This window comes from Musa acuminata, chromosome BXJ3-4 (assembly GCF_036884655.1).
Source record: "Musa acuminata AAA Group cultivar baxijiao chromosome BXJ3-4, Cavendish_Baxijiao_AAA, whole genome shotgun sequence".
Lineage (NCBI taxonomy): Eukaryota > Viridiplantae > Streptophyta > Magnoliopsida > Zingiberales > Musaceae > Musa > Musa acuminata.
In genome coordinates this window covers 888,791-909,373 of record NC_088352.1, presented here as the reverse complement: position 1 = coordinate 909,373, position 20,583 = coordinate 888,791, and the positions used below count along the sequence as shown (strand labels likewise).

General features: G+C 41.6%; 3 protein-coding genes and 1 long non-coding RNA gene across 5 annotated transcripts; 1 reads left to right on the top strand and 3 right to left on the bottom strand.

Moving 5' to 3' along the window:
* Positions 1-2,600: 2,600 nt before the first annotated feature.
* On the bottom strand, positions 2,601-9,053 carry LOC135582969 (casein kinase 1-like protein HD16). 2 transcript variants are annotated; one of them, XM_065146708.1, is made up of 16 exons: positions 8,503-9,053; positions 6,010-6,144; positions 5,861-5,934; positions 5,711-5,780; positions 5,564-5,619; positions 5,409-5,480; positions 5,165-5,259; positions 4,977-5,043; positions 4,727-4,856; positions 4,427-4,645; positions 4,193-4,335; positions 3,942-4,116; positions 3,697-3,787; positions 3,454-3,611; positions 3,081-3,269; positions 2,601-2,998 (listed from the first exon to the last, which is right to left on the bottom strand). In XM_065146708.1, exons 1-16 carry the CDS (start codon positions 8,821-8,823, stop codon positions 2,939-2,941), a joined length of 2,055 nt encoding a protein of 684 aa, XP_065002780.1. In that variant the 5' UTR covers positions 8,824-9,053; the 3' UTR covers positions 2,601-2,938. The 2 variants fall into 2 exon arrangements, with proteins under 2 accessions (XP_065002780.1, XP_065002781.1); XM_065146709.1 differs by having other exon boundaries at positions 4,193-4,323; positions 8,503-9,011.
* Positions 9,054-9,185: 132 nt separating this feature from the next.
* On the top strand, positions 9,186-11,594 carry LOC103980387 (uncharacterized). The gene is made up of 2 exons (XR_671324.3): positions 9,186-9,567; positions 11,154-11,594. It is a non-coding gene; the product is annotated as an uncharacterized LOC103980387 (long non-coding RNA).
* A 1,036-nt stretch (positions 11,595-12,630) lies between these two features.
* On the bottom strand, positions 12,631-16,423 carry LOC108952557 (HVA22-like protein f). Its single transcript, XM_065146711.1, has 6 exons — positions 15,324-16,423; positions 13,792-14,049; positions 13,689-13,715; positions 13,423-13,545; positions 12,873-13,119; positions 12,631-12,775 (listed from the first exon to the last, which is right to left on the bottom strand). The coding sequence occupies exons 2-6, from the start codon at positions 13,836-13,838 to the stop codon at positions 12,704-12,706; spliced, it is 516 nt and encodes a 171-aa protein (XP_065002783.1). The 5' UTR covers positions 13,839-14,049; positions 15,324-16,423; the 3' UTR covers positions 12,631-12,703.
* Positions 16,424-17,973: 1,550 nt separating this feature from the next.
* On the bottom strand, positions 17,974-20,484 carry LOC135635560 (pentatricopeptide repeat-containing protein At3g61520, mitochondrial-like). Its single transcript, XM_065146707.1, has one exon. It carries the CDS (start codon positions 20,382-20,384, stop codon positions 18,510-18,512), a length of 1,875 nt encoding a protein of 624 aa, XP_065002779.1. The 5' UTR covers positions 20,385-20,484; the 3' UTR covers positions 17,974-18,509.
* Between the last annotated feature and the right edge of the window lie 99 nt (positions 20,485-20,583).

The window sequence follows — 20,583 nt, the reverse complement described above, 5'->3', positions numbered from 1 at the left end:
CTTCTGGAAGTGCTTATCCAAGTGAGCAATGATTTAGAGTGGCAAAGTGCAAGGATATTAGACCACTCTTGGTGAATTTAGCTATGACATTTTCAAGCAGCAGTTAAACATACAAAAATCCCTCTAGCACAACTACAGACAGCAACAGCCAGCATTTCAGACAGTAGAATGCAATTAACAAGTTTAGAACATACTCACAAACAGCATTAAACTGGTCACAGTTTGCTCCAAATCCTTTGGCGCTGGAACCATGAAGCTATCTATCCTCTTCATCCCAAAACCTGGGGTTGCCGCATTTCCAGTCAGTAGTAGTAACATCACAAAAGAACACCATTCTTATGGTAAGCTTATATGTACAATGTACATCCTTTGGATTTTCAAAGTGCTGAGCTGAAGCCTTGACGAGAAAACATAGATGATGAAGCAGCTTATGCAACATGAAAAAGACCAATAAATCTGCTAAGTTTTCAAGAAACTGGCAAGGAAAAAGACCACTGATAATGCGGAAGACAAGTACAGATGCTATATCAAAAGAAGAGAGAGAATTTAAATCTCATGTTATACGTTAAGCTGCAAATCCAAATTGACCTCACTAGATATGTGACATATTCTACCATCACATGAACGATGCTTGACAAAATAATGAAGACCTGAGCTTCCATTCTTGACAAAGATTATTTTAATATTATACTAAACTCCAACATGACAAAGACCTGAACTTCCAATAGACTCCAGCATATTTCTTTATTTATACTAAACTAAATATTATTTTAATATTTTATTAAAAACATTACACAGTCATGTATGTCTCCACATATCAACTTATGTGCTATTTGATACCCTGCATACCACAACAGCTTTCTAATACAATGCAGTCACTCATGCCTCAGGTCTAGATCCCACAGCTTAAGGATCATTTTGGTATCTAGAACTCAACAGAACTAAATTTGCTAGTTGAGCTCCTTACATCAAGCTCACATTAGTTAGAGATGACATATCATTTTGATCAAAACCCATCAGATCAACCTGACCCGATTAACCCATTTAAAGTGACCTATTTGGTTCATGGAACAAAGGGGAGGTCAAGGGATAATAACAGTTCATACGTTGGGTCAAGTTCAGGTTAGGCAATATGTTTCCTTGGTAGAAACATTATAAATACAAAGCAAAAAATCTTAAAACATCTAACCAGACTCTACTTGCTTTAATCCAACTCGCATGTGCAACAAAAACTCTTGACCCATTTAATCCAGTTGGGTCATCCCAGTGTCTTTGCCCAATCTCTTCGGACCTGGGTTGACCCATTGCCTCATTTTTGAGAGAAAAAAGGAGCAAAGGAAAACTTTCAGCATAAAGAAAATAACACACAAGTAAATGAATTCTATCTAAATTCAATATCCAACTGGCGTGGTCTGTTTTAGTTATAACAAATCACTTCAATTCCATCTAACTAAGCGATCCTCCTTGCTCACGGTTCCAATAAGAAAGAAAAACTAATGAGATTTGAAATATTGTTTTTCTAGAGTTTAACTTGTTTAGAATAAGCTGCAAATACAGGAGAAAGATGCAATAAGATAACTGCTTTAACAAATAAAATGTGTGCTACCTTTCTAGTAATGGCCAATACCCAAGCGGTGACTATTCAATCATTATTGTTACTAAAAATGAGTTTCAAATGGCACTAGCTATATGAACCAGATGACAAACTCAAAACAACTGATTTTCTATATGACAAAATTATACCCAATAAACTATGCTGTCTCTTCAACTGCTATCTTAAGTATTTGTGCTAAGAAGAAAATAAAAATATTTCTATATGTTGCCAACTAAATATCATTACCATGCATTTCAAAGAAGTGCACCAGCTATTCAAAGTTAGCTTGACTAAAAAAAGAAATTGAGTACACAGGCATCATTCAAAAAGTTTAGAAAATCATACCATACAAATAGATCTGCCATCTGCTTCTAACCTGCAACAGTTAACAGTTCAACTATTCTTTTACAATAATATCCTAGTAATTAAATAGTATTAACTATTAACTATTAAGTATATAGCTGTTGGTAAGTATTGCCATCTTTAAGTTGTCTATTTTAACAATTCAAAATATAAATGGTGACATTATCCTCTTTGAGAGTATAACACAGCACAAATGCAACAGATATTGCAGTGTGCATATTAGCTTGAAAGATCCTGACCAAGTAAACCAACATTACCAATGTACATAACCTTTAAAGAACGGCAACTTGTATACAATGAAACTATAAATTGAAAATCAACTTCATCGTGCACTCAACAATGAAATATATACATTAGTAATCGCTCTATATAAAAGAATTGGTTGAACATTCATGATTTGCACCGAGATAGACCTGAGTAGTTTAAAAGAAGGCAAACAAAAAACCAGATGCTGCAGACCACAACTTCCACAACTAAATGTCTCATCATTGAAAAGAACATTTCCCACATTAAAGACTCGCAATGATATTTGAAAGCATGAAAACAAGTAAAATCATGAACCAACACATGATGTTGGACTGTAATCATAAGAGAAGGACAAGCAACCAGTTATTATACTATCCCTCAATGGTGCTAATAGAAGAAACCAAAATGGAAAGCCAGCTCTGTTAGTAAATGGTCACACATAATAGATGTTTTAACTCTCTAGTAAAATAAGAAGTACTAGCCAAGCAATTATCTTTTAACTGTACAAGACTAAAAGTAATTTAAGACGCCCAGCTCAAATATAATTTGACAGCTCAACCAAGGGCATCCTCAAAACTTGACACTGATGTGCACCAATCTGTTAATGATCACCTATAATAGATATGGTGAAAAGGTGCCTTAGCTAGGTCTAATAATAGCATAGCCTCCAGAAAATGAAAATATGATTGTTGCATGGGCGAGGTGTCCAGTCATTCCAACTGAAGCTAGGCGACTTCAAGAAACTGTGCGGCCGTAACAAACAGATGCAAGATACAGATTTTTTGCCCACTTCTCCTGCAAGCAAATAATACATTCACTTGTTAACAATAAAACTAATGTCTGTGATCTTCAACCATGTGAAAGGAAGGGACCCCACCTTCACATGCTGACTAGGAAAAGCGGATGTTCTGAGTGTCTCTTGTGTTTCATCCACTGGTTTCCTTCTAGGTACACTTAGCACAAAGGCTGCCTGGTCCCATGTTGCAGCAGTTGCAGTTATACGGTAACCGCTATCCCATCTCCGATGAATGCCTTCACTAGGGTATAGGAAGTCAAGCTCAACAACCTGATATGGAGAATGGTAGATTCAGTTATAGGTCCCTTATATCCAAATTCAAATACATACATTTGGAATCAATTGATAACTAGTTATACTAGAAAATCCATCAACCACGATTCCCCTCCTTTTCTTTACTATTTTGCTCCTCTTTTTTGCCTTCTATTCAAAAGAAAAGGTGCATGCATATGACCTGTTCTAAGAAGCCTGCATTACGAGACATAACAACGGCCCATCGATTTCCAGCTGTTGCCATTGCAGTGACATAAAAACCTTCTCGCCATTTTTTGTTTATCCATTTGAAAGGAAATGACTCGCTGACTTTGTAAGATTGTTGTGCATATGGTGTACCTGCAACATAATAAACAAGGAGAAGAATAACTACCAAACCAGTGTGAAGCTCAAAATAAAAATATACACAAAACAGGAAGATTACCTTTTGACATTACCACCAAGGAGCTACCATTGTCTGCCCCTGCTAGGGAACTAATGTAATAGTTTTTCTCCCATTGTTCCATTATCCATTCCTACAAATACAATAGAAATATCTAAATGTTTTTAGAAACCACTAATTATGTTAACAATAGAGACACATGTTCTCGGATAATGTAACGTCTGCTTCATGCATTCAAGAATTGTACTTAAAACCAATATACAGTGGATCAGCACATAGGCACTTACTTTATGAAGAAAACTTGCAGATAGCTCATACACTTGAGCAGAGAAACCAGTGCCTGCATCCATAATCAGGGCCCAAAGATTTGAAGAAGATGATACGCAACTGATGAATAAGCCATCTTCATTGCCTTTCTCAGTATGCTGTGCAAGCCTGATATCAGCTACATTATAATGGTACCTACAGCATCAGATAGAGATGTCATTCTTCTTATCTAAGTAAATAATTTTAAATTTAAACCACAGAGAACAAGCACCTTTGCTTCATAGGTCTCCGTGCATTATAAACACTGATCCATTGTGTAGCAGGCATCCCCATCCTAATCTTCTTTTTGGGTTGCTCTTCTTCTTCTTCTTCCATCATCAGACGGCCTCTCTTTTGACCGACCTGATACACAAGCTTTATAACATGCAAGTTAGGTTAAATAGACTTATGACTTAAAAGTATAACGGCATTAATCAAAGAAGGCAAACAGAAAAAATTGAGATACCCTTTGAGCTCCATCAGTGTTAATTGGTCTAATATCTGGATTAGGACCAACAACGCCATCAAAAAGAGAGATGCACTTTGCATAGTTAGGTTCTTCATCAAATTTCAAGTTGACCACGTACTCAATAAATCGTTTGAAAGGTTGCGGGCAAAAGCAACTAAGAGATTCTGGAGATGTAGCCATCTTCTTCTTGCAGACAAGGAAACCTTTGTTTTCTCCCTATCAATATAGGAAAAACAAGGCATGACAGAAGAAAATCAAACATCGACCATGGTCAATTAGAACTCCAAGTATTTATACCTGGTAACCTTGCCAAGGTAGTCGACCACGGAGAAGAAAGACTAGTGTATAAGCAAGGGATTCTAAGTCATCTCTCCTGCTTGCTGTCCTCCCAAGGTGAGCATGAACACTAGCATAACGCACTGTCCCCCTGCAATGTGTAACAGTAGAATAATAACTGTACTTGGAATAACAAATACCAAATCTTGAAATGTTTATCTTGCAACTCTTGTATTTGTTTTTTGTTTAGAAGTGATCAGCAACGAATAACCTAAAAACATCTGGCCGTTGATCATATTCAACATGCAGACTGGTTGAACTATCCTTCCACTTGGTGGCTGCAAGTCAAGAAGCTCAGAGTTTAAGAAGACATCCTATGTCATAACAGATTATGGAAATAAATTGAAAATTTGTCTACTCACAAGCTAAGCTAGACATGAAAGGCAATTTTTATATTACCTAAGCCAAGATCAACAAGAAAGAGTTTCTTTTCTTCAGAAGTTCCAGCAGGACCAAGTAAAAAATTCTCAGGTTTTACATCCCCATGCACATATCTGACATTAACAATAGCAGTGAGTCTCAGAAAACATTAAATTTCCAGCGACTGGACAAGAACAGACAATGCTAAAAGATCACAAGATTACTGATTTCTCAATTCATAAGAAGATCAATTAAATTGCACAAGCACAGAATAAAAGGTTACCCTTTTGAATGCATCTTTTCCAATATGGAGATCGCTTCAATGGCAATACAAGCAACCATCTCTACAGACATTCTGAATAAGTTGAGAGACAAATTAGGAAGTTCAATATTTTTCAAAATATTATCACACCAACCAAAATTTAATCTAGAACTCACGTGTGGGAGTTATTATTCCATACATCCCACAGACTTGGTCCCAGCATATCCATAATCTGCAGAATTGTGTTATGAAATTATGCATCTCAAACAACTAGATGAACCTTGAAAATAGAGTAGATAGTAGCCTCAGAAATTCTCAAGTACCATAATATAATAGTCCCCTTGGCGACCCTTGTAATGGACTCGTGGAACACCATGGATGCCACCAAGAGTGCTGCAGAAATAGAAGGCAATATTGATCAGACAGTTACAGAACGTGGTTTCCTCTGAAAAATTTAACAGTACCGAACTTACTTGTAGACCTGCCATTCATAAGGTGGACCATAATTGCATCCTTTACTACTCCTATGCTCAAACTTTAGTGCTACCTGGCATTCATGTGTTGCATAAAGTTAAGGATACTTAGATAGTTCATAAATTACAATGATAGAAAAAGTTTGCACCTCTATGGCACTAGAACCAGTAGTCCTATCATTTGCATTGATAGGTGAAATACGGCGACCAACATATACTTGTCCAAATCCTCCTTTCCCTAGCTTCCTTTCAACTTTGTAGACCGGTGAATTGCTCACTTGTACCTGTCACAGAAGTAAAAAAAGATCCACACTGAAGGTACAAACTGCTGTAGAGATATGAAAATTATCCTAATCAGAGTACAAACCATAACATAAAAGAAAAGTGAAGCAAGAAATAACCAGTGATCATAATAAAGAATATAGCTTTTCAATTACAAAATACTGTATCGCATGACCCTATTGACCGCACATGAAATGCTAGAGATAATACTGTAGATTACATAATTCATTCACATCAAAATCAACACTAGAAATTAAGTTGAAAATGGGACTCAAAGAAGACACCTTGATTGCACATCTTTTAATAGAATCAGTGATTTAAAAAGCACTAGGTGCCAAAAGGCGCCACGGTCCAAAAACGCCCAAGGCACTAAGTGTTCGCCCAGGCGCTCGCTCGAGCGAAGTGAGACGCTAAAAATTAATAATATTAAAATTAATAGTATTAAAATCAAAATAATAGTGTTATACTGTATACTGTTAACAATATACATTATACTTTTAACAGTATACTGTATACTGTTAACAGTATACTTTCGATTTCGAAAAAGGAGAAGCGAAAGAGAAGAGAAGAGTGTAAGGGAAGACCGAGGGTGCTGAGAAAAGCGGGAGCGGCAACGGTGAGCGACGATAGTGGTAGCGGCAGTGGTAGCAACCAGCAGCGGGAGCGGCGATAGAGGCAGCGACAGCAGCGAGCAGCGGCTACGGGAGCGAAAGCGACGACAGTGGCAGCGATAAAAGTGAGCAGCAGCAGCGAGAGCGGCGAGCGGCAACAGTGGCAGAAAGTATACTGTTAGCAGTATACTTTCGATTTCGAAAAAGGAGAAGCGAAAGAGAAGAGAAGAGTGTAAGGGAAGACCGAGGGTGCTGAGAAAAGCGGGAGCGGCAACGGTGAGCGACGATAGTGGTAGTGGCAGTGGTAGCAGCCAGTAGCGGGAGCGGCGATAGAGGCAGCGACAGCAGCGAGCAGCGACTACGGGAGCGGGAGCGACGACAGTGGCAGCGGTAAAAGTGAGCAACGGTAGCGAGAGCGGCGAGCGGTAATAGTGGCAGCAGCAGCAGCGAGCAGCGGGAGTAGGAGCGGCGAGCGACGACAGCGGCAGCGAGCAGCAGCAGTGAGCAGCGTGAACGGCGAGCAGGGTTAGGGTTGGGGAAGTCGCGTTGATATCGGTGCTTTAGTTGGTTCGATTGAACCAACTAAAGCACTGGAGACCGAACCAGACCTGAACCGCTGGTTCGATCGCCTGGTTTAATCCAAGCGCTCGCCCGAAGCGCCCAACGCTTGGGCTCGGGCGAGCGCCTAAGTGGCGCCTCTTTGAAGCGCGCCGCCTGGAAATGAAGCGAGGTGCTTGGGCCTCGCCTCGTCTTGCCCGAGCGCCTAGGCAAGCGCCCGAGCGCCTTTTTAAATCACTGAATAGAATGAATTATAAATTACTTAACATTGGTGTCCACATATGAAGAGCTAATTTCTATCATTCTAACATGCCTACCCCACTAATTATATAGGTTTTAAGTCACAGATCAGCTAAAAATTTTCTCAATGAGTTCAGCAACCCAAATCATCACAATCATCATTTCATCATTATCATGAGAGGCTCTTTGAGTTTTATTATAGTGTTTCCATCATTTTGCAAAATGTTACAACTTTGAAGACGATTCCCTCATTCAAAAAAAAAGGGGGGGTGAAACAAGGCCAATGAAGTAATAGGTACATGCTTGACTCAAAACAAAAAAAAAGGCAAATCTTACCCACTCTAGGTTGATTCTTTTCATGAGAGAACTCATCTTTTTTAGATGTTAAAAGTAGAGGCGATTTCAAAAAGAAAGGAATAGAACAGGAAAAAAAGAAATACTGGACTCACAACTAATCTCACAAGAGAAAAGCGTAAATAATTTATTATTTATTTTCAAAGTAGGTAAAAGGAACAAAATACATCAGCAAATCTCTTATAAAATATATGCAAGATCTGGAAACATGACAGCGACAGCAATTTGCAGCGATTACTCGTCAAAACATTACAATATGAATTACAAATTATAGAACAAAAGGTGCCTTACAGCTGCATCCATAAAGGAAATCATCAGTTTCATAGATCAAAATTACAAAATCCATATTACAAAAAAACGTTAAACTCGATAGCAACATAAACAAAGAAACAATATTCAAGCAGCTGACGTTTCCTTTAACTGCTCAACTATGCACAGATGCTAAGTACAGTGGAAATTATTTCAAGAAACAATCTGATATAGAAATAAAGAGAACAGCTGCACTATTCCAACATTAACAAATTGTGAAATCTGAGAGTCACAACGTAAAACCAACACATCCTCATCATAACCTAGGCAAAAGGGGGAGGGTCTCACCTTTTCCGGAAGCGGGGCTGTGCTCCCTTCCTCCTCTCCACCAGGGAGCTTTCCCCCACTCTTAGCCCCACTATCGCAGTCATTCATCATCCTCTCACCGACCCCTTCCCTGTTCTCCTCGCCGCCGACCTCGCCGCGGCCCTCGACCAACCCGATCTCCTCCCTCCGCTCGGCTGGCCTCGTCAGGGTCGGCGGGTTCTCATCCACCGGCTGCTGCTGGTTCCTAGCCCCCCGCCTCCGCCTAGTGCTCGGCCGCTCAGCCTGTACCACCGGATTCGCCTGTGCCCGGCCCCTGCGCGCGCCGCTACGCAACTCCGGCATCCTTCATCGATCCAACCCCATGCCTGAAAGCCCTAAATCCCACGGCTCGACGCGATCGCACCTCGAACAAGAGAAAGAGCAGAAGGCGTGATTGATTCGACTAAGACAACGGCGATGGATCGGCAAGTTGAAGAACAAACACGGAGCTCGATCTGGGATTGGAGAAGAATTGGGACTTAGGGCTTCGATTCGGGAGAAATATAACCGAGAGAGGGCTTTCTAAGGAACCTCTCCAAAGGGACGGGGATGTTGACTTGAATCGGACTCTTCAACCAGATCTGAATCCGATCAGTTAAAGATGATCCGTTTGGTTCGAGAATGGTTGACCTGCTGGTCAAACGGGTTTGCAGTCAGGTCGATAAGTTATTTTATTGATCCGATGGTTCAACCCAATTCAACCCAACCCATCTATTGCAATGGTTCGGATAAGGTTCGGGTCCTATTCTAATCCAACGGACCCGTACGATCCTTACCCGACCCGAACAGCTCCGGTTGACAAAGAAGCGGGTCGCAGTAATCCCATAGATCGATCGTCTGATATTGATCGAACGGTGCGTATTAATGTTATAAAAAAGAGCACAAAAATAATCAACAGTCGTCCCCTGCAACGGCCGCTAGGGTTCTGTCCCGCTTGCTATAAAGCCGGCGACGACATCTATCCGACGGCGGATTACCGCGCCTATCGCTGCCGGACCCATCCTCGAAGTGGTGGTGTGTTGGATCCCTGGAGGAACACCGGATGAAGTAAGCTCCTTTTCCTTTGGTACAGTTCGAATATGATCATATCCGAGAGAATTGATTGAGATACGCTCATTTTCCTCTGATTTGCTTTGTTTTTTGTTTGGGAAAGGGGATCTCTCGATTGTTTCCTGCTTTTGATTGAGTCGAAGTTGGGTGGACGCTGAATACGAGTTTCTAAGGAATCCTTTCCGATGTAGAACACCTTCGAACCACGTTTCTGGAGTTACCATAAGTAACAAGAAACTGTTTCAAGAAACTGTTCAATCCCCGCTGAGAGAGATTCGATCCTCAAAATTAAGTAATTTTCTGATTTTTATAGTTGTCCTAAAAAAGAAGTAACATCTGATTTGTTATTGTCAGCTGTGGTTCAACATGTTAGGATCAGGGGGGCACATCATCCAAGAGAATTGATGAGCTTGAGAGTGTTATGTATGTTCTAGGGTTGTCTTCTAGCTTCTTGTTCACTGTTTTAGAGCTTCACATTGGATGAACTTCGTGTGGGGTTTAAACGCAGTGATATATCAAGTTGTCATCGCAGCTGCACTTGGTCTCGGTCATGACTCCTTGATCTTGGAAGATCTCTGAGCGAGACCTTGCAGACAATCAATGCTGTCACGCCTTGGCAATCCCATGTGTATGCTTATAGCTAATGAGAATCTTACTCGTGCATTGGCCTTAACCAAATCGAACTAGCTAAGAATGTTTAGGAGGTAGCAGTCTGTGATATTCTGATCACCATCTCATCTCTTATTTGTTCAGATAGCACAAGTTAGCTGTATGTAATCCATCATCGCCTCAAAAACGAAGTACAGACATTATATTAAATGGATTTGGTTCATTTTATATGTGAATGAACTTTGAAAAGACCAATCAGATGTCTGCTTTATGATATAACGAATTAATGGTTAATTCAGGGATTCAGCTGTTTATCTTTGGGCTTATGCAGGATATTTTTCAGTCAGTTAATCCTTTGTGCTGTCTTGGTCTTGTTAGGGCTCTTTTAGTACTTCCATACTGCATCCTCTTGCAACTTGTGCATCATACCATTTAGAATTGGAAGGCTATTTGTTTGTCGCCAACCTTGTAAAACATGAAGGTGTAATTCATCCTTAAAACTTATTACTTTGATTATTATGATTGATCTTGGTGGTAGTATATCTCGCTCTTGTGTTGCCTCTTAATCTATACAAGATATTACAACAGGCATGCGTCTTCTGTTTCTATACTTTGGTACATGTTTGTCTCCCTGAGTCTGAAATATTTCACGTCTTGTTGAAAGAGGCTTAAGAAGATATAACCTCTCTCACATGTGTGCAAGTAAGATGTAAAGAACTCTGAGTTGGTGTTTGAAAGAGCATGTAACATAGTACAGCAACATTCAGTCAAACTAGAACAACTCATGAAGAAAGCATCGCATGGTTCACATTATAATTAAGAAAGGTAATAGGAGGTTTTCTGAGTTCCATGATCACATCAGAAGTTGTAGAAGCTATCTGATATTGTTTAGAACAGGTTTGTTGTTTTTCTACATGGCATTAATAGTCTTAAACAATTTGTTCCAAGTCTGATATACCGGTACCCACTTAAAGCAATTTCAGGTTGCACCGTGAGAAAAGAACATTTTCTGTCTCCATCATCTGATTAGGTTAAACTTAGCTTCGATAGCTCCTACATCAATAAGGATGATTGTGTGGTGTGGATCACCACATATTCAGACACCGAATATGTTCAATATGACCGGTCTTTGAGGCCGAAAATAACTCTCGATGAGTTTACAAGGCACGCAAATGCAACAGCAAGAAGCTCATTTTGGAATCCGAATTCGAAGCTCTTTTTGTGTTTTGAAGATGAAACAAATTCTGGTGGAGGATTGCTGATTTTCTGACTGATATGTAATTTATATTTTGAACTTGTTGACGGTAGATTGTTGTCGTGTCAACATGAATTGAACGAAATTTCCTGGTTTGTCATTTGTCACCTATGTTTTCTTACTGAACTTTTTTTGACAGATATCAATATGGTTATTGATCTCTCTTATCCTAGAAAAAAAAAATATACAACACTCTTCTGGGAAGACGTGTGTGAAAAAGATCCTGAAACGAAAAACTTCTTATAAATTTGTTTCTTCGAAAGAAGTTTGCATCCGAAGAGGTCGTAGAATTCTGGCTCTTTGGAAAACTAAAAAATTGATTTCTCTATGATTTGGAGACGAGCCGTTTCAAAAATTCTTTCTTGCTTTATGATGACATTTTCTGATTGATTCTGTGTTTTTAGAACAAATCCAAACTATTTCAAATCACAAACAAAAAGACTGGGAGCTTCTGCTGCTCCTCTCCCCAAATGGAAATAGTCAAATTATGAGCCGATATATCGGATGTGATTAAAAATCATTACATGAACTCTTTGGGCTAAATCTCAAATATTTTCTGATTGTTTCTGCTTTCACTCATTAGTGTTATCATATTGTATTGCTCAAATATTGTAGAATCCTATACTAATGTGCCCGTCTTCGCCACATTCGCACTAGAGGCAAAAGGACATTCTCATCTGTGTGAATGCAACTATCACGGTTGAAAAGATTCTTCACACCCGGTCATATCCAGGTTTGCATTTCAGGCTTTAGTGCAGAATGAGTGCTTCTGAAGCTCCACTGTCGAATGCTAGAGCAGCAAAGAACCTCAAAAAGTGTCTCAGGTCCACAAAAGGAATGTTCTTGAATGGGATGATCACTTCAATTATTAGAAAAGAAGCAATTCAATGCCAAGCTCTGATTTCTTCTTGTAAACTTGACATGTAGAACCTTAGAGAGAAGGACATTATATAAACTCAACCTTTTATGATATCATCTTTGATGTTTAGTTTGATTTAATATTCCCAACATCCTCTCGTATGTTAGGTTTTTTTTCCAATTTAAGGTCAGGATAAGTTTTGAAAAGAGAGCCTTTTGCTTTTTCTTATTTAAAATAATAATAATAAGCTGAAATTTCTTGCCCAGAGATGGAGGAGGAGTTCATTTGCAAATGCCATGATGAGCTGAAATGGTTGGGTTCAAAGGCAATAATGACATGGATGAAGAGAGGGACTTGCATTGCCACACACTGTCCTTTTAGAATGTTTATTCATCCTCTTCTCACTTCAACTACGCATCCACACTGACAGAAGAAGCTCTTGGCATCACTTTCGCTGGCTGACCCCTCGCTTCTCTTTCCGCCTGCAAAATCAAGTTGGGATGAGGTTTCTACGGAGGGAGGAGTGTGTCGGAAGCATGGAGGGTAAAACATCAAACACTCTCGATCGGGCGTGCTTACTGCCTTGACGACCCTCTCGAAGGCTTCCTGTCCATAAACGTCGACGAACCGTTCGACGGATTTCCTGGCGTCGAGGCTGAGCGTCTGCATCACGCGCCGCTGCCGATCCGAGTAGCTGGAGCTGACGGTGCCGCCGAGGTTGACGTACCTCCGGACGTGGTTCTCGTAGATGTAGGCGGCTCCGTTGAAGATGGGAAGCACCAACCAGAAGCAGAACACCAGCTTCATGTACGGCCACAGAGGAAACCTGACCACAGATCCCATCCCATAGACTTGCACGTAATCCCGGAGAGAAGATGATAAAAGAAACGCAGCATTTCTTAATTTCAATAAAACTCTTTTTCGTTTCAGTTAAATATATACTATCAGTCTGAATCGTGATTTTAGCTGATAAAAGAAATTAATAAAATCTAAGAAAGAAAAATAATAATAAACGATAGGTTATAATATTTCAATTTAAAGTATTTTTAATTTAACGTTAATGGTCGGTAAAAAGAGATTCTGCAGTCGACCTCTGACGGTCTTCCGACGACAGGGTGTGTTTGGTTACCACTGTAGCATTGTCCAGCAGGAGAGCTCGAAGAGGGTGATGAGCGAGTAGAGCACCCAATAGGTCAGCCACTGCTGGTCATCAACAGGCGAAGGGCTCTCGATCGCCCGCATCGATGCGTATCTGCATCACGTATAACCCGATGAGACGAAGAACGATATACACAAGAAGAAGAAGAAGAAGAAGAAGAAGAAGAAGAAGAAGAAGAAGAAGAAGAAGAAGAAGAAGAAGAAGAAGAAGAAGAAGAAGAAGAGAGTGGCGCTTACAGAGGATAAAGCAGCATCACCACAGGGCTGCCACATACACAGATCATTAGTGCCAGAAACATGAAGCCTAACTGCTGCATTAATATCAGATCATATGTCTCACCCGATCAGTGCATCAAGATGCCTGGCCATGGCTACTACGACACCCATCTTCCTCCTCACCGAGCTATGAGAATTATGGATGGTGACAAGTATGATAGATTCAGTGGAGGAGACGAGATGGTTTTAAGGAGCACAGAGGAAGGAGGATTCCTTCCTACAAGAAAGGCATTCTCGGTGCCCCTGTTCAAAGTCTTCTTTCCTCCATGGCCAAGAAAAGGAGGCAGAAAGGAGTTGCAGAGGAAGGCAAACAAGGAACCGCCTGTTGCATCATTCAAATCCGACATTTTAAATCAAATCCAATGCTTCGATTATACGAAAAGGATCGATCGATCGATCGATCGATCGATCGCAAAACCGGGTATATGCTATGAATCTCAACATTCCACAAAGACTCCCAAGGAAACAAAAACGCAGAATATGCCCTATCACGATTATGTTTAGACAACAATTCATGCATTCTAAACTAAGCCTGGAATTATTTATATCATGTGTATTCCAAGAATATTTTCATGCAGAATTAAGAGGCAGTGAATACAAACAATGAATCAGAAACGCTTGATATCAGATTGATTGCCGGTTGTTGCGTACACAAGTTTATCCAAAGCTCATCTTCCTCCGGAATTAAGAGCTCCGTTGCCTTTCGGCGGCGAATGTTGGAACGGAAAGCAAAATGCATCCATGTACTCGGTCAGAAACACTCGATGCCAGAGATCGTCCCGCTGACAATTGAAGTACATTTAAATAACATCTTCCTGTGGAATTAAAGACCTATTACTGGATCGAACTAAGCATTTCGGAAGTAAACGCTGTAACACGACGCAATATACGTCCACATACACTTTGTCGGAAACGATTGGTATTGATTGCTTTGGATTATCTACAAGTGTCTCCGAAGAGTATCTTCCAAAGTTAAAAGAGTCCTATTCCTCATTAAAAAATTTTACTTTTTTGACTACGGAGACCTTTTACTCGTGTAAAAGGCTACGGAGACTTGCTAACATGCTCGACAAGTCAGTGTGCAATCGTCTGTGAACTTGCGATTGCTCGTTTACCTTGTAGAGTTCTTGCTTCTCCTTCGTATTCTCTCTTGCACATAAGTTTTGCCAAATTACTTATAAAATTATCCTCTTTGTGAGATATTAGAACTTATTCATCGCTTGTTTTTTAAACTAATCGATTTGCTCTCTTACGAGTAAGAGTCCTTCGTGACCTAAGCAATATACGGATAACATAAATGTGTCTCACGAATTTAATAATTTCAGTTAGGTGCATAACATTTCCTACAAAACATATTTTGATAATTCGATGAGTTATCTTAAAGAACATCTTTCTACAAAACCAAGAGATAATTACTAATCGAAAACTAAGCCTTTCGGCAGTGAATAATGGAACGGAATGCAAAACATATTCAAGATACTGAGCCAGGTACACTTGATACAAGAACATCTACAAGATTATTCGAAGAACATTACTGATTGAAAACTAAGCCTTTGGGCATCAATGCAACATGCATCCGATACAATCAATACATACCAGATTGCCTCAGATCAATCTGCAAAATTAGCTACAGAACATCTTCCTCGAATTTAAGAGGCCACTGATGATAAAATGAAAACACTTTTTTGTTCGTCCTCCTCATGTTCTGAAGCACATTAGACCATTTCAATCTTCCATCCTACACAAAGATGAATAGAACTATAACTTCTTACAGATACTTTTCGATGAATCTGCAATGAAAGAGAGAGAGAGAGCATAATTCTATATCCAATGGATCAAGCCAAAATCATCGAGGACAAATAGAGTAGCAGAACGATCATAGGATTAAGAGGAGAATACTGCTCGCAGAAACTGTAAGAGTCTGCAATCCGACAAGCACATAGCAGAAATGATTCAAGTGAGGAGGGCACGGAAAACTAAAAGGAAAACGGTGGGGGGAGTTCACGCATCGGGCGCCTCGCAAGAGAAGATCTGGCGAGGGAGCCGCCACGCCTCCGCGGATCCGAAGCACATGTCGTCGAGGGCGTCGCTTAGGCACCACCGGCACCACTCGGACCGGCCGAGGCACGCCTTCCTCGACGTCATCGCGCGGCAGTCGGCGCCCCTCCCGCCGCCGATGCCCGCCCGTTTCCTGGCGGGCACGTACGCGAGGAGTCCCCGGCGGCCACCGGTGGGGGAAGCGAGGCACGAGATCGAGGCGAGCTGGAGGAGGCACGGCAGCAGGAGAAGCAGTAGCAGAAGCGAGGACGCAGCACGAGCCGCCATGGACATGGGGGATGGTCGGAACGCGACCACCAGCCGCAGCAAGCAGATCTGCCGTGATTGCTCGAGAGAAAACAGAGGGGGTAACGGCACCAGTTAAAATGTCGACACCCCCTCTTGTCATGCACCCCAAAACGTAGCTCTCAAATAGCAACGACCGAAAGCAAGGCCCACACCGGGTCCCATATGTAGATGCTAAGGTAGTTTCATCGGGTGCAAAAAAGGAGTGGAAAGAATGGTTGCTACTGGGTTGTTCTAGATTCGAGGCTAACGTTGAACATTGCCAGAAACTGTTCCTTTACGACGAACGTCACGTGGCGTCCGTTAGACAGAAACTTGTATGTGATGTAGCGTCCGTTACACTTCATTTATCGGTGTCGCGTTGTTGCGCGGGAGAGCGACCCGCCTCCGCTCCACCCCGCCCGATCTCCCCTTCCCTTCAGACCTCCCATCTTCTTCGATTCGAGATTAGGATTGGATTATGATCGAGAAGTTGGCGTAGGATTAGGGCCTTATGGGTAGAAGTTCTATGTTACAACACTTATAAAAGACGGTGAATGACACATCCTAACAAAATAAAAATAAAAAATAAAAATATTTTTTTTATTAAGATGAATATATAAAGTTACTAAGAAAGAAATAGAAATATTTTTCTTCGCAAACAACTTGATATTATTTTGATAGTGGATAAGATAAAAAAAATCATCCAAGATAGTATGAACATATATCGAAGAAACCTACTGATGTGGTAAAAAAAAGATATGAAATAATTAATATTAATTATATGACGAGAGATAAAAAAAACTTAAATTTTTTAATAAAATTATAAATAAAATTTTAGGCACTTTAAACTTAACTAAACATATGACTTTTTACAAATCTGAATGATAATAAAATATTTATGTAGTAATTGAGGCTTAGTGATTTTGTTAGAGAAAATCACTAATAAAATGATTTTAGGTGTGAACATTTGAGAGAGAAAAATCAAAAAAGAAAAAGAAAAGAAAGAATGCATGTCAGTCTTGATGTTCAGTGGAGAGTTAGACTGAACAAAAGAAAAAGGTTCAGAAGGGTGAAAAAGGATAATGAAGAAAAACTAGTTAGACTCACCACCATAAGCATTCTCGAGGGAGAAAAACCGTCTTCTATGGCTTGATGGTGTCCTCGGTCTCTGTAGAGCAGATGTTTCACCCACCGATGTCTCCAACAATTGATTCACCTCAGGATCGAGCAAGGTGTTGAGGGATTAGAAAACCGACCTGATCATGTTCATCTCGATGGATATCGAGAGGTTCATAGTTCGTCAACATTCTCTCTAACTCAACGGGCTTTCCATGTACTAAAATCTCTCTAATTCAACAGGAAGGCATCAAATGTGCTTATTGACTTGCAAATTATGTCAAATGATTAAGTCAAATTTTGTCCAAAGGTAAGCGTGCCCTGTTATTTTTTTTTTATTTATGCTGACCTGGATTCATATCGTTTTTCAAGTAATAAAACTAATTTTTCTTCGGGGAAAGCCAGAGGTCCCAAAGCCAACTGTAACCTCGAAGAAATTACTGCTGCACCAATGTCGTCGATGGCGGCCTGAGATGTCGACTTGTTGACATCGAATCTCCTAGGAACGTCTCATCTCTCTTGTTCCTCTTAACCTTTTCGGCCATCTTAATCTTCTTGGTTTCTTCCAAGGCCTTACAAATTGGGAATCAAAACCTAAAGCTTTAGAGATCATGAGAAAGAAAAAGTCTATTAAAAATAAAAACTATTTATGTGGAACAACATCATCTTCAAGCTCTAGTTCCTCACCAGACAAGATCGTCAAGATATTTCTCATATTGAAATAAGACAAGATTAGTTAACAAATTATTAGCTCGACAATAGCATGGAACGAGATCAACAACGGTTTACCACATTGCCATCACTATTTCCATCAATCAAAATAATTATTAGCTCAATCCCATATTTGTCAAGATTCAAGTTAGAAAAGTACACCGGCAAAGCTTTCCCAACTACTCAGACACAAATTTTTGTAGGTGAGGTAGCTACATATATATTACTAATTGAGGCCATGACTACTTCAAATGTAAGACTAATCAGTGTATGATAGTTTGCCTCTACCTTGCACATTAGTGTAAGATGGAACCCAAGATGCCACTCTCCGTCGACCTCCAGTTCCATTAGCTCCTTAGTTGTGTCGGTCTCATAAATAATCCACTCTCTGTTGATGCTTGGCTTCTATCTTTCACCTTCTTCTTGGTGCATGCAAGATCAATACATGTCGCAAGTTGTAAACTTATCTTTTTCAGCAGTTGTTACATGCAAGATCAATACATGTCGCGATTATAATGCAGTCTCAAGCAAACAACTTATACTGGATTTCAAGTTATATCTGAGAGCTTCATCAATACTCATACCAGTTGGCTTCCCTTCTTGCACAAACTCATGTCAAAGAAACACAAATTACAAGCCTGCAACAGCACTAGGATCAGGAGACTCACCCTGAGGTGTCATTCGTTGCACGAAACGTTTCAGTTTCTCCATTTCGCCAATTGCCGTCAACCACTCCGTAAGAACATCCATCGTAACGCAGTCAGGTTTACATCCCTGTTCGGTCATTCGATCCATAAGCTTAAAGGCTTTGTCGGACATATGGCGATCTTGGAGCCCCTTGAATATGGCATTGTATGTGGTCACACTTGGAGGGACACCCTTCACCTGCATCTCCTCGACGAGGGATACCGCGATGTCAACTTTCTTATTCTTGCAGAGAGAATCGATAAGAATGTTGTAAATGACTGTGTTGGCTGGCACCATCGAAGCACCCATGTTCTCAAAGGTCTTCATGGCCTGGTCCAGCTCACCGGCTTTGCAGTAACCATTGATCAGAGCTCCATATGTGACCACAGAAAGCTTGCAACCATCATCCACCATTTTGTTCAGCAACTGATTCACTGTGGCGAAATCCCCAGCCTTGCACGAAGCAGCAATCAAAGTATTGTAAGTGAAGGCATCAGGTTTGAGCCCAGCCTCACACATCTCACGGAGCACCTCACCTGCCTCATCCAACCTCTTCTTCTTGCAGAATCCACTGATCAAAGTGTTATAGCTCTTTGTATCTAATCGAAAGCCATTCTCCCTCATGGAAGACGCAACCGAACAAGCATCGTCCAATCTGCCCACCTGTGTCAACCCAGAGATCAGAGTGAAGTATGTCACAGAATCGGGAGAATGCCCTTCCCTATGCATTTCATCGACCAAATCCATTGCCTTGCCCACATTATTCGAATGCAGGAATGCTCCCACCAGAGTGCTATAGGTTACAACATTGCCTTTGACTTGTGGCCACTCCACCTGTTTCCTCCGAAAGAAATCATGGGCGCTACCGATCCTTCCATGCCTACACATTCCACAGACAAGCGTATTGAGTGTGATCACATTTGGAGGTATCCCTTCTTTCTCCATCCTGACGAACAATTCGTGAGCCATATCGATCTCCGCTGACTTACAGAACCCATCGATCAGGCTATTGTATGTTACGGTGTCCGGCTTGCAATCGTAGCTCGATCTCATTGTATTGAGCAAGGATAACCCGTCGTGAAGCCTCCCGACCTTGCAGAACCCGTCAATGAGCGTGTTGAAAGTGACTGTGTCGGGACTGACTCCCGACTCTGGGCTCGTCATTACGTCGAACACCTTCATCGCCTCATCCAGGCGGCGGGATTTGCAAAGATGATTGATGAGTATGCCAAAGGTGACCACACTGGGTCGGACGCCCATTCCCTTCATCTCCGAGAACAAAAAGTTCATCCTTGCAAAGTCTCGTGCTGCGGCAAGACCGGTCAAGAGGGCGTTGCACGCCGGGGTCTCGACGGCGCCGCCGGCATCCTTAACCGCGTGAAGGAAATCCCAGGCCGCGGAGGTGGCGCCGGAGCGGCAGAGCTTGCTGACGAGCTGGGTGAAATGGAAGGAGTCCGTCGGGAAGAATCCCATATTGGCCATCTGGACGAGGAGGCCGAGGGCCTCGTTGTCCAGGGGCAGGCTCTGCTTCGACCAGCTGGAGAACACGATCGCGCAGGTGTTGGAGTCGGGTCGGCAGGTGGAGTCAGGGGCGAGCATGCCGCGAAGGACGGACAGGGCTTCGGCGTGGTGGCGGCGGACGGCGGAGCGGAGGAGCGAACGGAGTGTGTCGTTACAGCTGCGGAGGGAGGCCTTCTCGGAGCGGAGGTGCGCGCCGTCGCTACCATGGCTGTCGGTCGAGGCGGCAGCAGATGCAAGACGGGCATGGGAGGGGCGGCAACGGAGAGTCGTCAACGACGGGTTCTTTGCCAGCCTCATCTTTCAGCCCGCACGGGCGTCTCGGCGACTCTTTAATCGGAGGGGCGGATGAGACGCAGAATTCCCTGACGCAAACTGCCGTCACGCTTGGTGATTCGTCATGCTACAATATTCGTGCTCGGCTTTATGCCTTAAGATTCGTGGCGAAATTTGATTCGGCTCTCTCGGGAGACTAGTCACCTTGCCATGGGGACCACCT

Coding starts and splice junctions, on each gene's coding strand:
- LOC135635560 (XM_065146707.1), bottom strand. CDS start 20,384: ATGAGGCTGGCAAAGAACCCGTCGTTGACGACTCTCCGTTGCCGCCCC.
- LOC135582969 (XM_065146708.1), bottom strand. CDS start 8,823: ATGCCGGAGTTGCGTAGCGGCGCGCGCAGGGGCCGGGCACAGGCGAAT. Junction 6,145..8,502: donor CAGCCCCGCTTCCGGAAAAG/GTGAGACCCTCC, acceptor CTTCTGTGACAG/GTACAAGTGAGCAATTCACC. Junction 3,612..3,696: donor CTTGGTGGTAATGTCAAAAG/GTAATCTTCCTG, acceptor ATTATGTTGCAG/GTACACCATATGCACAACAA.
- LOC108952557 (XM_065146711.1), bottom strand. CDS start 13,838: ATGGGTGTCGTAGTAGCCATGGCCAGGCATCTTGATGCACTGATCGG. Junction 13,546..13,688: donor GTGATGCTGCTTTATCCTCT/GTAAGCGCCACT, acceptor TACGTGATGCAG/ATACGCATCGATGCGGGCGA. Junction 13,120..13,422: donor TGCTGGACAATGCTACAGTG/GTAACCAAACAC, acceptor ATCTGTGGTCAG/GTTTCCTCTGTGGCCGTACA.